The sequence below is a fragment of the Ictalurus furcatus genome, chromosome 7 (genome assembly GCF_023375685.1).
Source record: "Ictalurus furcatus strain D&B chromosome 7, Billie_1.0, whole genome shotgun sequence".
NCBI classification, from domain to species: Eukaryota; Metazoa; Chordata; class Actinopteri; order Siluriformes; family Ictaluridae; genus Ictalurus; species Ictalurus furcatus.
In genome coordinates, this window is record NC_071261.1 from 13,138,608 (window position 1) to 13,152,107 (window position 13,500).

The 13,500-nt window shown below is 39.1% G+C and overlaps 3 protein-coding genes across 3 annotated transcripts; 1 reads left to right on the plus strand and 2 right to left on the minus strand.

Moving 5' to 3' along the window:
- Nucleotides 1-22: 22 nt before the first annotated feature.
- On the minus strand, nucleotides 23-3,849 carry zgc:55943 (uncharacterized protein LOC406337 homolog). Its single transcript, XM_053628581.1, has 6 exons — nucleotides 3,740-3,849; nucleotides 2,575-2,717; nucleotides 1,776-1,861; nucleotides 1,241-1,305; nucleotides 1,100-1,160; nucleotides 23-205 (listed from the first exon to the last, which is right to left on the minus strand). The coding sequence occupies exons 2-6, from the start codon at nucleotides 2,666-2,668 to the stop codon at nucleotides 164-166; spliced, it is 348 nt and encodes a 115-aa protein (XP_053484556.1). The 5' UTR covers nucleotides 2,669-2,717; nucleotides 3,740-3,849; the 3' UTR covers nucleotides 23-163.
- Nucleotides 3,850-5,850: 2,001 nt separating this feature from the next.
- imp3 (IMP U3 small nucleolar ribonucleoprotein 3) lies at nucleotides 5,851-9,493 on the minus strand. The gene is made up of 7 exons (XM_053628582.1): nucleotides 9,271-9,493; nucleotides 8,498-8,605; nucleotides 7,959-8,033; nucleotides 7,324-7,403; nucleotides 7,037-7,088; nucleotides 6,797-6,869; nucleotides 5,851-6,101 (listed from the first exon to the last, which is right to left on the minus strand). The coding sequence occupies exons 1-7, from the start codon at nucleotides 9,405-9,407 to the stop codon at nucleotides 6,075-6,077; spliced, it is 552 nt and encodes a 183-aa protein (XP_053484557.1). The 5' UTR covers nucleotides 9,408-9,493; the 3' UTR covers nucleotides 5,851-6,074.
- Nucleotides 9,494-11,394: 1,901 nt separating this feature from the next.
- Nucleotides 11,395-12,773, plus strand: LOC128609805 (UDP-N-acetylglucosamine transporter-like). Its single transcript, XM_053628596.1, has 2 exons — nucleotides 11,395-11,671; nucleotides 12,323-12,773. Exons 1-2 carry the CDS (start codon nucleotides 11,645-11,647, stop codon nucleotides 12,560-12,562), a joined length of 267 nt encoding a protein of 88 aa, XP_053484571.1. The 5' UTR covers nucleotides 11,395-11,644; the 3' UTR covers nucleotides 12,563-12,773.
- The last annotated feature ends 727 nt before the right edge of the window (nucleotides 12,774-13,500 follow it).

The window sequence follows — 13,500 nt, forward strand, 5'->3', positions numbered from 1 at the left end:
CTCCAGACGGCTTTCGGTGGTCGGAACGCTGAATGTAAACAAGGAGGGCTGGATGGTGGGGGTGGGGTTGGGGGGGGTAAACTGGCTCAGCGCTCAGAGGAGAAAAGGAGATGAGGGAAGGAGTGATCATCTTGACGAGGAATAGAGGTACAACAGCGTCAGGTTATGTCACGTCCTCCTCTTCCTCCGAACAGTAGTCGCGTCCCTGAAGGGGGGGTTAAAAAATAAATAAATTCACCAAACATACTGTATTTGTTTGTTTACCTCAGAAATCAGCTGAGGCTGACATTTACCTCTTTACTTTTGTACTGGATCAATAATAACACAAGTTTCGTGAACATCTAACAGGTAAAAAAATAACTGGTAACACTGAAGCCTGATTTATACTCGCTGTTAACTGCGCATGCACAAGATGGCCACTGAGTACCCTGCTGTCATCTAGTGTGGAGCACCGTCTGACGCCGTTTCCTGGTCTGACTAAACAAACTGGCGTCCCGTCTCAAATCGCGCACTTGCGTACTAACCACGACGCTTTTCATGTTAAAAGGTCGGTGCTTGAATTTCTAAAACCTCTTTAAACTCGCCAGAAAGGTCTGCTCAAGAGTACCGTTCTGGATATTTCTGAATGTACGGTGTGGGTTTTTGATTTGAGACATGGATCTTGACGACGGCAAAGCGCCTGTGTTTAACGTTACTGCGCAGGAAATCGCTACGATATTTTGGCTCCGTCATTCCATCTCGCACCTTGAGATCATGCTATAGAGCAACGCGTTACTTTGTTTATGTTTAATCAGTTCGCTTTAGAAGTGGTCTATACCCATTACTGTTTCTCATCTGAACGGAAAAAAAAAGGTGGACAGGCCAGGCCCAATAGTGACATTTGCTTGAACGTAGGGTTCGCCTTTGAACTAGATCGTCCTCTGAAACACTTCTGCAGCCAGTCCAGCTTTAGGCCATGCCCCCAGCCTGAGCTTTATGCTGGTGTTGAGGATGGAAGTAATGGACCTGCGACAGGTTTTTATCTCCTTGTGTCAGAAGCCACGTTGTTAGCTAAATCACGGCTCTACTGCCAACTTGGTGAGCTTGTGAGACGGCTCACCTTTTCAATCTTCTCGTCCAGCATCCTGAAGAACTCCTGCTGGCTTTCTGACGAGTGGATGCTATGTGAAGAGGAATCGCATCATCATCATCAAATCAGGGACAGCGTGTTGTATTACACTCTACGCGATACACCACTCACCTTATTTTATTAGTGTTCCCGCTGGGCTCTTTGTGTTTGCTCTTGTGCAAAAATGTGCTCTTCTCCTGAAACCACACATACACACCTTCACTTAAAACAAACAAACAAAAAAACATTCAAAGAGTGACAAATGAAAACACTGCATTTACCATGCAGACAAGTCACATGCTCTGATAAAGCAGCCAGAACTCAGGAAGAAAGGGATTTGGTGCAGTGTGATGAAGTGGGCGGCGCTTGAACTATATGCAAATATGACCAAGGGATGGCTTTGTTCTTCGATTCGACACGAACCCTATTCAGACTGGATTAGTTAAAAAAAAAAAACGTAACTACAAACGGATAAAGTACGACGTGATGTTCTCTACTTAATAAAAACTGTAACGAGTACAAGAGGAATGAAACACTCATATGTGGACATGCGGTTATAGGAAAATAATCAACATGTGGTAACCGTGGTAACAGGAATGCCATCACTTGCTGTTTTATTTTACTGTGGTTTATTACCAGTTTAAACGTGTGTGTGTGTGTGTGTTACCAGGTGCTCCTGGTTGCGCGTGTTCATCCGCTCCTCGTCTCCATGCATGTACTTCACCTTCTCCACTCCTTTCATTTTGTACTCGTCTGAACAGAAACAGCGACAGATTTCATTAAACACTTGACTGCTTTCTAAACTTCATCTTCCATTAGTTTCCTTTCTGGGGAAAAAAACTGCAGCTGTTTATATGTTACACAATAAAGTTTCGTATAAAACTCAGCAACTTGATTTCTGCAGAACAAATTGGCCTGGTGTACAGTGGGTGGGGGTTGTGTAAGCTCCACCCACAAACACCCACCTGATAGCTATTTTTCTTAGCTTGTACACATTTTCCATTTCTGTTTACAGGGTCAACTTTTGTTCCTTTGTAAAGAAAAAGAAAAGAGAGATTAAATAAAGACCCGCCTCCAGGGGTGGGGCTTATACACTAGACAGTCTAGAGGGCCTTTTATTGGATGATCACGTCCGAAGTCCCATCCAAACCGCCTGCGCTTCTAGAACCATCTGATCTGCGCTCCATAATCAATGTGCAACTGATATACGACACTGCATCATGTTTAAATACTCACTGGGAGGGGAACACTAGCATCTTACAACCATCTACACTAGCTAAATAAATCACCCCCCCCACCAAAATTGTGCTGTTCCCATGGTAACTTGGTTAACAGTCACCTGCAATGTCAATCAGGCAACCTGGTTCTGGTCACGTTTATTGACCAATTGTATCAGACTCTCTGATCCGTCATGTCAGTCAAGAGACTGACTGTGTGAGTGAGTGAGAGAGAGAGGTGTTCCCGACCTGAAGAGAAGGCATCTCCATTGCTGTGGGTTTTGTCCCGATCATCCTCATCTCCAGGAACGGACGACAACTGCTTGGCCGAGGCACAGCCCATCACTCACTCACACCCCCCTCTCTTTCCAACATGGTACAGTCCTCCACACCTGCAGAGAGAGAGAGAGAGGAGGATAAGTGAGAAGAGGAATAAACTAGTTTTGCCTACGCTCCCCAACATTACATGTAACTATAAATGGATAAAAAAAAGCATGACTTAAGTTTATTGCCGCTGTGGTGCAAGAGGAATGAAACACCATGACTCATCTGTGGACTTTCAGTCAGGTGCAAAAGTTTGCACACCCTCAGAACAAATAAGACTTTCATTTACAGCCGTGAGATTTTTTTTTTCCTCTTTTAAAAAAAGATCAAATAATAATAAGATTTATCATCAAATTATTGCTAATTCATTCCTCTGGAAGTTGAAGGTTTTGACAGCAGATGAGGAAATTTTGCAAACTTTGTGCATTCTGGTGTAATTTCGTCGTGTTTGTGAGTTTGTTTACGTGGCCGAACCCCAAACCGCCAACTATTAAACACACAGTGCACTAGGTAGTGCGTTAGACGTCATGACGTCACACAGTGTTCGCCTCACGCCTATAGGGAGCCGGGAGAGATTTGGAGCGGAGCCCAAACCGAAGAATCTCAAACGCAATTTTTCCTTCTCTGAGCCACATGGAAGACATTTCCACACACCGGCGGCTGCTGGAACGAGGCTTCTAAACTAAATGTACAAATAAAATAATAAAATGTTTACACTGAGTCCCTGTTATTAACTAAAATGAAAACAAACCGAGAACCGCGCGGCTGGTGTGGTGTTGTCGCTGTTTCCATTAGCTAATGATAATTAATGGCCTGGCGTTTAACACGAAACACACACAACACTGATATTCAAAAGCAAACCAAAATCCTCCTCAGACTCCCATTCTCTACAGAAATAAAGCTGTTAATGATAACGATGCTAATGTGTGGAGATTTCAGCATGTTGTGTAAGAGAGGCGGCGGTAGGAGAGAAAAAAACCTCACACACACAACAATGAAAACAAACCCTCAAGTGTTTTCTTCTTTTACATTCAGATCACAGTAAACACACATTTACATTCTCCTTCGCTTCATCCGAGCGAAGTCTTACCTTAGTACAAAACTCAGTGTTTCGGTGGAAATAGTTGCGAGTTGCACAAAAAAAACCGTTTTACTGTCCTCCGCGTCCTGCACGTGAATCCAGCCGCAGCAGTAGACATTAGAAATCGAAAAGATTCGCCGGACGCGTCCCAAACCTCCCTCTGATTTCCTGTGTAGGCGCCCTACATACAGTGTGACGTAACGAGACGCTAAAGCGCTACTTAGCGCACTACCTGTTCATTTGGGACCCAGCCAAGCAGCAATTTAAAACGAAAGTGTTCGTTGTTTGTAGTCCCTTTATATATATATATATATATATATATATATATATATATATATATATATATATATATATAATTATTTAATGTATATATTTCAAACAATACATCGTGTATTATTATCACTACTACTGATGTTTGTGAATGATACGCTAAGTAGCTAAAATATTATTTACAATTACTGTCAGTACCGTAAGTAAATGAATTAATCAAGTTAATATAATCTAATAGTATTCTATTGTAAGATATATAGCTTACATTCTATACATACAATATATTTATTCAAGCCAATATATGTATAAAAATCTTTCTAGCTGGCAAAACTATAATAGGAACGTTTGGAACGCCAGAGCGAGCTGGGGATAGAAATGAACGCGACACATTTCCGGTAGCGCTATGTTTAGTTCCGGTCCTAACTCGGAAAATCGTCTCGGAAATAAACAAAATGCCCAAATTTTGTTCAGTTCAAACAAGTCATAGCAGAAAACAGTTTACCAACTTTAATTAAAATATACATATATGTACGTCTGGGTGTGTGAAATACAAATTAAGCCAAATTTGAGGAATTTTACGTCCACGTGGCAACCGGAAGTACATAATCAGCTAACGTACTAAAGACAATTTTGCTAAAACTTGGTTAAAACTACAGGTACACTAAATAATAATAATAATAATAATAATAATAATAATAATGTTAAATTATAATAAAAATAAACGATACATGTTGATATTTCCTTGTGAAGAAATAGATTTTAAGTAAACTTCTCATTTCCACAAAATGAAAAAAACGTTATAAATTATACTTTAATTTGTATAAACCTTTTCGTACTTTATTTTGTAACATGTACCAGTGACGATTATACTTTTTTTGTTTGTTTTGTTTTAAAAAAAAATAAATAAATGATACGTCCTGTTGTTCATTTTACATTCTTAGTTGTTAACATTTAAACAAATAAAAAGCTCAAATAATTGAATGGTCATGGAGATAAATTCATGCAGAACACGTGTGGCAACGTGGGAAGGTCAAAAACAACAGCTTCAATGTACAGTGGATGTAAAAGTTTACACACCCCTGTTCAATTCTCAGGCTATTGTGATGTTTAAATTCTTATTTTAAAAAAAAGAACAAAAAAAAAAAAACAGCCAAAATAGATCAAGTCAGATCTTTTTCCACCTTTCACTGACAAAGTAACCAACAAGATTCAAATGAAAAACAAAAACGTTATGGGGGGATCTAATTGCTATGAGAGGAATAAAACACTTGGAGATGAACTGACTTTTATTTAGTTAAAGTTGGAGTGTGTGCTGTTTGAAAGAGTTTCTAAATCGTGAACACTCATACCATTTTATAGACACCGTAAACGCTGGGAATTTTAACATCTCCATGGCTCATTTCTTCATTTCATTTACCATTTCCATTTTTTCTGAACCTGAAACAAGCTCCACCCCCAGCTGGACCCACTTCTTTTCCTTCAAAGGCAACTCGAGGAATGTATAGTTGTACGATTTCAGAGCTGAACTCTGGCGTACTTCATCTTCGCACTAATCTAAGTGAGTTTCTAATGATTTTGTTCTTATGTTTGTTTTAGAATTTAAATGCCTTTCTCTTTCAATAATCACATTCTTTTTTTCCCCCCAAACTTGACAATTTCTTGAACAATTACTGTTACCTGATGAAGTATTATAATATGAAAAAGTATCAAATATTCTGAAAGGATATATTTTTATATATATATATATATATATATATATATATATATATATATATATATATATAAATAAAAGGATGTTTATATATCAGATAGAAACTCTGCATTACAAACTGCTTTTTTCTGTCCATGACGACGACAAGTTTTATCCTCAAATAAATATTTTCACCTCACAACACAATACCAGTGTATAAAAGCTCTAAATGTAACATTCTCCTGTTCACGCGTGTGAACTTGGCAGGAACGTGTTGATGGCGTGTTCGTCTGTTCTCCACGTCGGTCGTCTGAGTGTAGACCTCGAGCAGCTCCTGATTCCCAGCTCTGACTGTCTCCATGGTTGAAAATCACTACAGCAGATTTAAACCACGAGATCAAAGTCATCTCGCTGGAAAACACACACACACACACACACACACACACACACACACACACACACACACACACACACACACACACAGAGAGAGAGAGAGATAGTTACAGGAGAACAAGTGAGTGCTGATTAAGCAAGTCAATATCTAGATGTTAGGGATGGTGGGTTTAACACGATGAGGCAGTGACTCAAGGACCAAACAGATATCAGAGACAAACTGCTTTCAAGGACAGAGCAGCTACCTGGGACAGAAAAAACATCGGAGACAGAGCGACTCTTGATAGCCAAGTGACTCTTGAGGACAGAGCGACTATCAGGGACAGAGTAGCTTTTTGGGACAGAGCAACTCTTGAGGACAGAGCAGCTACAGGGGACAGAGCAGAACCAGAGACAAAATGACAACTTGATGCCAAAAACAGAGTGACTGCGGGGAACAGAGTGCCAACACGACTCTGGAGAAAGAGCGACTATACAAGTACCGCAGACAGGGTGACTACCAAAGACCACGCAACTACAGGAGACAGAGCGACTATATGAATACTGGAGATAAAGCGACCTTCAGGGACAGGGCGACTATTGGGAAGAGCGCAACACCAGAAACATAGCGACAACACGACTACTGGAGACTGAGCGACTGTCGGAAACCGAGTGACAATGCGGGTCTGAAAACGGAATGACTGCAAGGTCCATTTTTATACCATGTGTCCTACCTCCTCATTGTAATTCATGACATGTTGCTTAATCTTGGACGAGTCCACCCAGGTCACAAAGTCCTCCATGTTCCTGTCAGGAGATAAGAGACATTAAAACCACGGAATAATAGCAAACAAAAGCTAATCTAGCGAGTGTAAGCTAGCATAGCCTAGCATGAGAAAGCCAAGTTAGTGAGTGAACATTAATTTAATTTGACTTTTACTCATTATTATTTCTTCACAGCAAAAACATCTGACCTTGTGACCAGAAACGCAGGATCTGTGATGATCTCAGGACCGACACGAATATCTGGAAAAGAGTTAAGGAAACTGGAAACAAAAAACAAACAAAACACAACCCAGCCACACCCGGAGAGAATAACGAACAACTAAACAAAGCTGATGGCATATTAATATTTAATAACTAAGGCTCAGTTTCCTCACAAAGGCTCGGCTCTTTCTAAACAGGTTCTCCTAGTCGGACTTGTACTCACAGCTAAGACTCTCACGTACGTACAATTAAAACTGAATTAGTTGAAGGATACGTCCCTGTTCGATGAAAGTGACTGCATTCTTCAAGTTCTGAGCCATGCGCAGTTTCAGCATCACCCACGGCAACCGCCTCCTGGAGGGACGTCAAACAGTTCGGAGTTGCAATCACCGGGCAAACACATTATCCAAATAAGCATTCAGTCATGCATCATGCAGTAGTGGTGCAATGCATAAAATGTTACTGTTCATATCAAACGTCAACACACAGGTTTAAGGCAGGGGACACTTGAGACTCAAGACATTCATGTTTACACAGACTGGCGTGGAAAACAAAAAACATCCAGCGAGCAGCATTTCTGCCTTCGGACAGGGATGCTACAGTAACTGGAATAACCACTCTAACCACGTTGAGCAGAAAAGCTTCTCAGAACACACATGTCCAAACATTGAGGCGGATGGACTACAGCAGGAGAAGACCACATCGGGTTCCAGGTTCCAGTCCCATCAGCCAAAAACAGGAAGCTACAGCAGGCAAAGTCTCATGTCTGCACCTATCCAGGTTCTCCGATTGGGCGACTGGAACGCTGCTTAAACGTGCAGTTATTCTATTCATTTATGATGTTTATGCATGTGCTGATGTTCCACACGCTGTCTGAATGAAATAAATAAATAAGACAACTCCACGTACCTGCAGAAGGACGACGCGGAGACTTTATCTGCAAGAGCCAGACTCTGTTTGGTGGGGATCAGGCCCACGCTGTAGCTGTTTGTGAAAGACACACTGCATCAGTATGGCCTGTTCTCTTTACTCCCCCCCAAGGTTATGCCTCACATATTCCTTTTGAACAAATGAGATAAAAGAATAAACGGATTTCCTGTATAATAACCGTCCAAAACTATATCATCATTTTCAGAGCATCAGGTAACCAGGCAAGCCGATGTCAAACACTATGACCAGTCCCTCAGTCAATCAACTGAAACACTGTTGATTATTTTCCTCTAACAGCACACCCCCCAAGTGTTTTACTTACAACATATTTTTTTAGTTTCTTAAATAGCAACACCTCACATCTTAAACATGTTTATAATTGTTATAGATTTAATGCTTTTCCAACCATCTGCGAAACGAGTTTGTTCCCGTCGGAGCAGCCGCTAGAGAAAATTCACCGACACCTTCTCGACAAGCTCATCTGCATACAGGTAAACGAGTGAGACTGCAAGACGTACAGTTTCTCCAGCAGCTGCGTCGTGCTCTGAGCCCGGAAACCGTCCTTCTCGTCCAGGTCGCGGATCTTCCGCGTCAGCTCTCGGATGTTGCGGCTCAGCTTGTTGTACCTACAGGAAACGCATCATCACGGTCTGAGTCAACTCACCACAACGAGAAACCACCCATGCCATTAATTTAATCAATTAATTCATGAGTAATAAGTTATTAATAAAATATCAACACATTATTATAACAGTTGTAATAACAAAAGAATAATCAATCAATTAACAATAATTCTGCACCTTAGAAAAACTGTCTTTTCCATCCATCCATCCATGGATGGATGGATGGAAGGATGTCTTAAAATAAATAAATAAATAAAAACAGTCATAACCTTGGAGCTTCACTTAGAGTTTAAGTTTTTAAAATGTATTTTTGTACACATTCAATAATACAATATTTGTGTCTGGTTGAGTTTTTTTTTTGTTCTTAAACCTAAATATCGTGGTCCATACCATCCAAGTATCGCGAGAACTCGAGTATCGCGATGCGATTTTATTTGTTCGCCATCACACAGCTTTAGCACAAAACACAGGCACAGCGGGTTAAACATTTGCCTTCGTGTTTTTTTTTCTGTTTTTTTTTTACATTTTGTGTACGAATTACAAATAAACGTATATCTTACACTGTTTAAACAGAGTTTAAATATTCTCCTTAAAAAAAAAAACAAACACCAGTAAACCGTCCCCGTGTGAGCTAGCAACAGTTAGCCGTGTCGGTCTCGCGCACTCACTTGGTGTAATCTTCTCTCTTCTCGATGCGGTATTTCCGCAACACTTTCACCTCGTGCAAATTGTTATCCACTTCCCAGTTAATAAAATCTACTTTCTTTAAGAGCTTCTGCTCGTGAAATCTTAATTTACGAACCATTTTTAAAATTAAAGTCTTAATAAAAAAAAGCACGACTACCCGCGCGCACGTTTTCTCGCAGTAATATGCTTTACGACGCTGCCCCGTTTGTACTGCGCATGCGTGTTATTTCACGACACTTACGCCGCATTTAGTGGCACTTCATAATAACTAATAATAAGAGACGGAAAAATTAAACAAATACAATAAAATTTAAGGAGTATTATGTAAAATCACAAGTAGTGATATGCTATGTTATACCTACTGTTTGTTATCCCTCTCTGTCCTTTTATACACTTAATGCGAGGGATAAGCGAGAACAGATTGAGAGGAAAGCTGTATTTTTATTCTGTAAAACCTTCAAGGTAGATTTTTATTTATTTATTTATTTTTACAAGACACATATGCGTTAGCTTCAGATTTTAATTTCTGGAAAAAAAATCAGTGGGGAGTAATAATCTGGATGGTTTATGGAAACAGTAAATCTGCTGGTGTTGCCATATTGAAGGGCTCCTTTCAGGGAAAAATCCTTAAAAATGTAGTTCATGATTCAGGAAGATGGATTATTTTAGTTGTTGAATTTATGGAGGATATTTTCATTTTGGGTAATATGTATGGTTATAATGACAGCCATAGAAACATGATCCTTTCTTTTGTGGAATTTGAAGGACAAATAAATGCCTTCATCAAGACTAAACTAGCATTTGGGGGTGAAGGGAACTGTGTAAGTGACTGTCACCCTCAAAGATCCTTAAGAGGCACATATGGAAAATTTAGTAATCTCTGTCTCTGCACTTAAACTGTTGTGACATATGGAGACTAAAAATCCACATCAAATCCAGTTCACTTGGAATAACAATGATTTATCTAAGAGATCCAAGATTGACATTTGGCTTATTTCAAATGATTTACTAGACAGTCAGATGAAACCAACTTAGAACCCTCAATGTTTTCTGATCATAATATGGTCAGAAACCTTAGTCATTTAAGACCTTAGTCTGATCATAACCTTAGTATTATTTATAAGGAAGCTATCAATTAAATATAAACCAAATTACTGGAAATGAAACAAGACAATTTTGAGTGATAAACTCTTCAAAGAAAAAGCCATAAAAATTATAAATGAAAATATGACAAAAGCCAAAAAAGATCAAATATATGGCAAACATTGGGAATATACAAAATTTCAGATCCGTTATATGGCCATCAAAAGAGGAAAATAATTATCTAAGGAAAAAAAAGACTGAGACAAGATAGAATACTCAAGGAAATCATTTCTATTCATGAAAACATTGAGCAATCTCAAGCTGATATCAATATGTTAATTGAATTACAATCTGAATTACAATATCTATCAAAACTTGGGAGCTATTATTTGTTAGATGGAAATAGATAGAACATGGTGAAAGGAATACCAAATCTTTTCATAATTTAGAAAAAAAAGAAATGCTAATGTTAACAGTATATATAAACTTAAAATTAATGATCAGATTTCTGAAGACCCCCCTCAAAAATGTACAAATTTGTGGAATAATTTTATATATATAAAAAATAAAAAACCCAACTATACACTGAACACAACAGTAGTCAGAGCTCATATTTCCTCTCCTATATAAAAAAAAATGTGGCACAAAGTATTGGTGAAACTCAGAAAGACGTCTGTGATCAAGATATATCTCAAGAAGAACTAAAAAAAAAAATTAAATGGTCTGCACTTATATAGCACTTTTATCCAAAGTGCTTTACACTGTATTTCATTCACCCATTCATACACACACTCACACACCAATGGTAGCAGGGAATCGAACCCCTTAGTAAGTTAAAAGATAATAAATCACCAGGGAATGATAGCCACACAGGTGAATTTTATATTATTAGGTATTTCAAGATTACATTTCTAATACAACCTGTAGTATATCTAATTAAACGATGGTGCCCGTGTTCTCCAGGAATGACTACGTATTCATTTAACGAACTGTTAGCTCATTTCTGAATTGAGTTTTATTTATAGAGCGAAGGCAAAATGATCCGTCGGAATCTCCGAGCTAGATCTGTTCACTATTTTATTATCCATAATCAAGATTTCAACAGTGAAATACTTTTGGCATTAGGTTTGTAGCCCTTTTTTTAAATTGGTAGATTTGCAGGTTCCTGGTCGGGAACTTAAAAATGTGTTTTGTTTTCAGGGTTGTGTGTGAAATGCGCTGATGTTTCGAGTGTGAGGGAAACTGGAAACTCAGGGAAGCACAAGCGTGACCATGCTGAAAGGGCAGGGGCAGGAGCAGGTAAGCCTTTCAGCTTTCCTCAGATGGAAAAAAAACAAAAAACAAACAAAAAGCAAAACACCTCGATTTAGAGTTAAAGATTAAACAACAGGTCATCAGATCACGATACAGCTACGACACTATGCTTTACGCTCTACTTGTTCTCAGAGTGTCTTACATTTCACTGTAAGTCCCGACTTGGTCAGAGTAAGACCACATGATTCACTGAGATTTTCTCTTACAGACTCAGGGTGTTTACATTTACATCTTTGTGTGTGTGTGTATGTGTGTGTGTGTGTGTGTGTGTGTGTGCAGAGTAAACTGCTAACAGAAGACAACATGTTAACAGTGCTGTTAAACCTCCACAGTGCATCTGAACATCATATCATGCTTTTTTTTTATCCCTTTATAGTTACATTTATTTACATGTCCTGTTCTTGCAAAAAAACAAACAAAAAAAAAAAACGTAGTTTTTGCTTGAAAAAATGTCGGGGAAAACTTACAGCTACAGCTTTACCTCTGACACTGGAGACACCTTCCATAACTGTTGCATAAATGTCTCCTTACATATTAATGATTTTTAATCCATCTATATGAAGCGTCTGTTGTAAAAGTCTCTTTTTGTGTGTGTGTGTGTTTCACCCGTCTCTCCCCTAAACCCTCTCCACTAAGGATGCTCGACTCAGCCTTGACGAGATCTCGAGCATCTCGCAGGTGACCATGGCTAAGCGGCTGAAGCATGCTTCTCTCTGGGTTTTGGTGCTCCAGACCACCTCACTGGTCCTGACCATGCGCTACTCACGCACTCTGCAGTCCGAGGGTCCGCGATACCTCGCCTCTTCCGCTGTCGTGTTCTCCGAGATCCTCAAGATCCTCACCTGCACCCTGCTTGTCTTCAGCATCAAAAGTTAGTCTCCGTCAGTCTGCTTTTAGATAATCCTCTAGACCAGTGGTCACCAATCCTGTTCCTGGAGATCTACCTTCCTGAATCATAATGGTGCCCAATCATTGCCTTAAGAAGTTCTTGATCGACTACAACAGCCATGTTAGATTGTGGTTGGAGATGAAACCTGCAGGAAGGTAGATCTCAAGGAAGAGAGTTGGTGACCAATGCTCTAGATTCTTGCTTCTCAAAATGGCTTCCGTGAAGCAGAACCAGAGGTTTGTTCTACTGGTGGAACTCACAAGCCTTTTTTTTATCAAAGTTATTATATATATTGAACGGGTTCAAATCAAATCTCAAAAACTATAAAAAATATTAAAATTTTTCTTATTATTGGTTTGTAAGGAGGCTATAAAAACCTGTAGGCTTCCCTCAACTATGTGTCAAGGCTTAATTACATTGTCACCTAAACCCAACAAGTATTGTTTGCTTCTTGACAATTAGAGGCCTATAACCTTAATTAATAATGACACAAAATTGTTGGCTCACATTTTTTGCACAAAGAATAAAGTTGTGCTTAGATACATTTATAGATGATAGTCAGTCTGGCTTTATGCAAGGATTACATATTAGTAATGAGATTCGATTAATCTTAGATTGAACTGATTATAAGGATTACATAACCGATAACCGTTGCATTATATTTATATATATATATATATACACAAAGCCTTCGATACTGTAAAACATGATTTTTTATTTGATTTATTAGATCTTTTTGGCTTTGGTCAATACTTTAAAAGGGCGATACAAACTCTATATAGTGACTATAATATTTCAGTTAAACTTCCAAGGGGAACTACTCGTAGATTTAGCATCTCCCGGGGCATTAAACAGGAAGATCTGGCATCTCTCTTAAAGTTTCTTCTGGTCATGCAAACGATGGCTTTACATATTCACAATGACT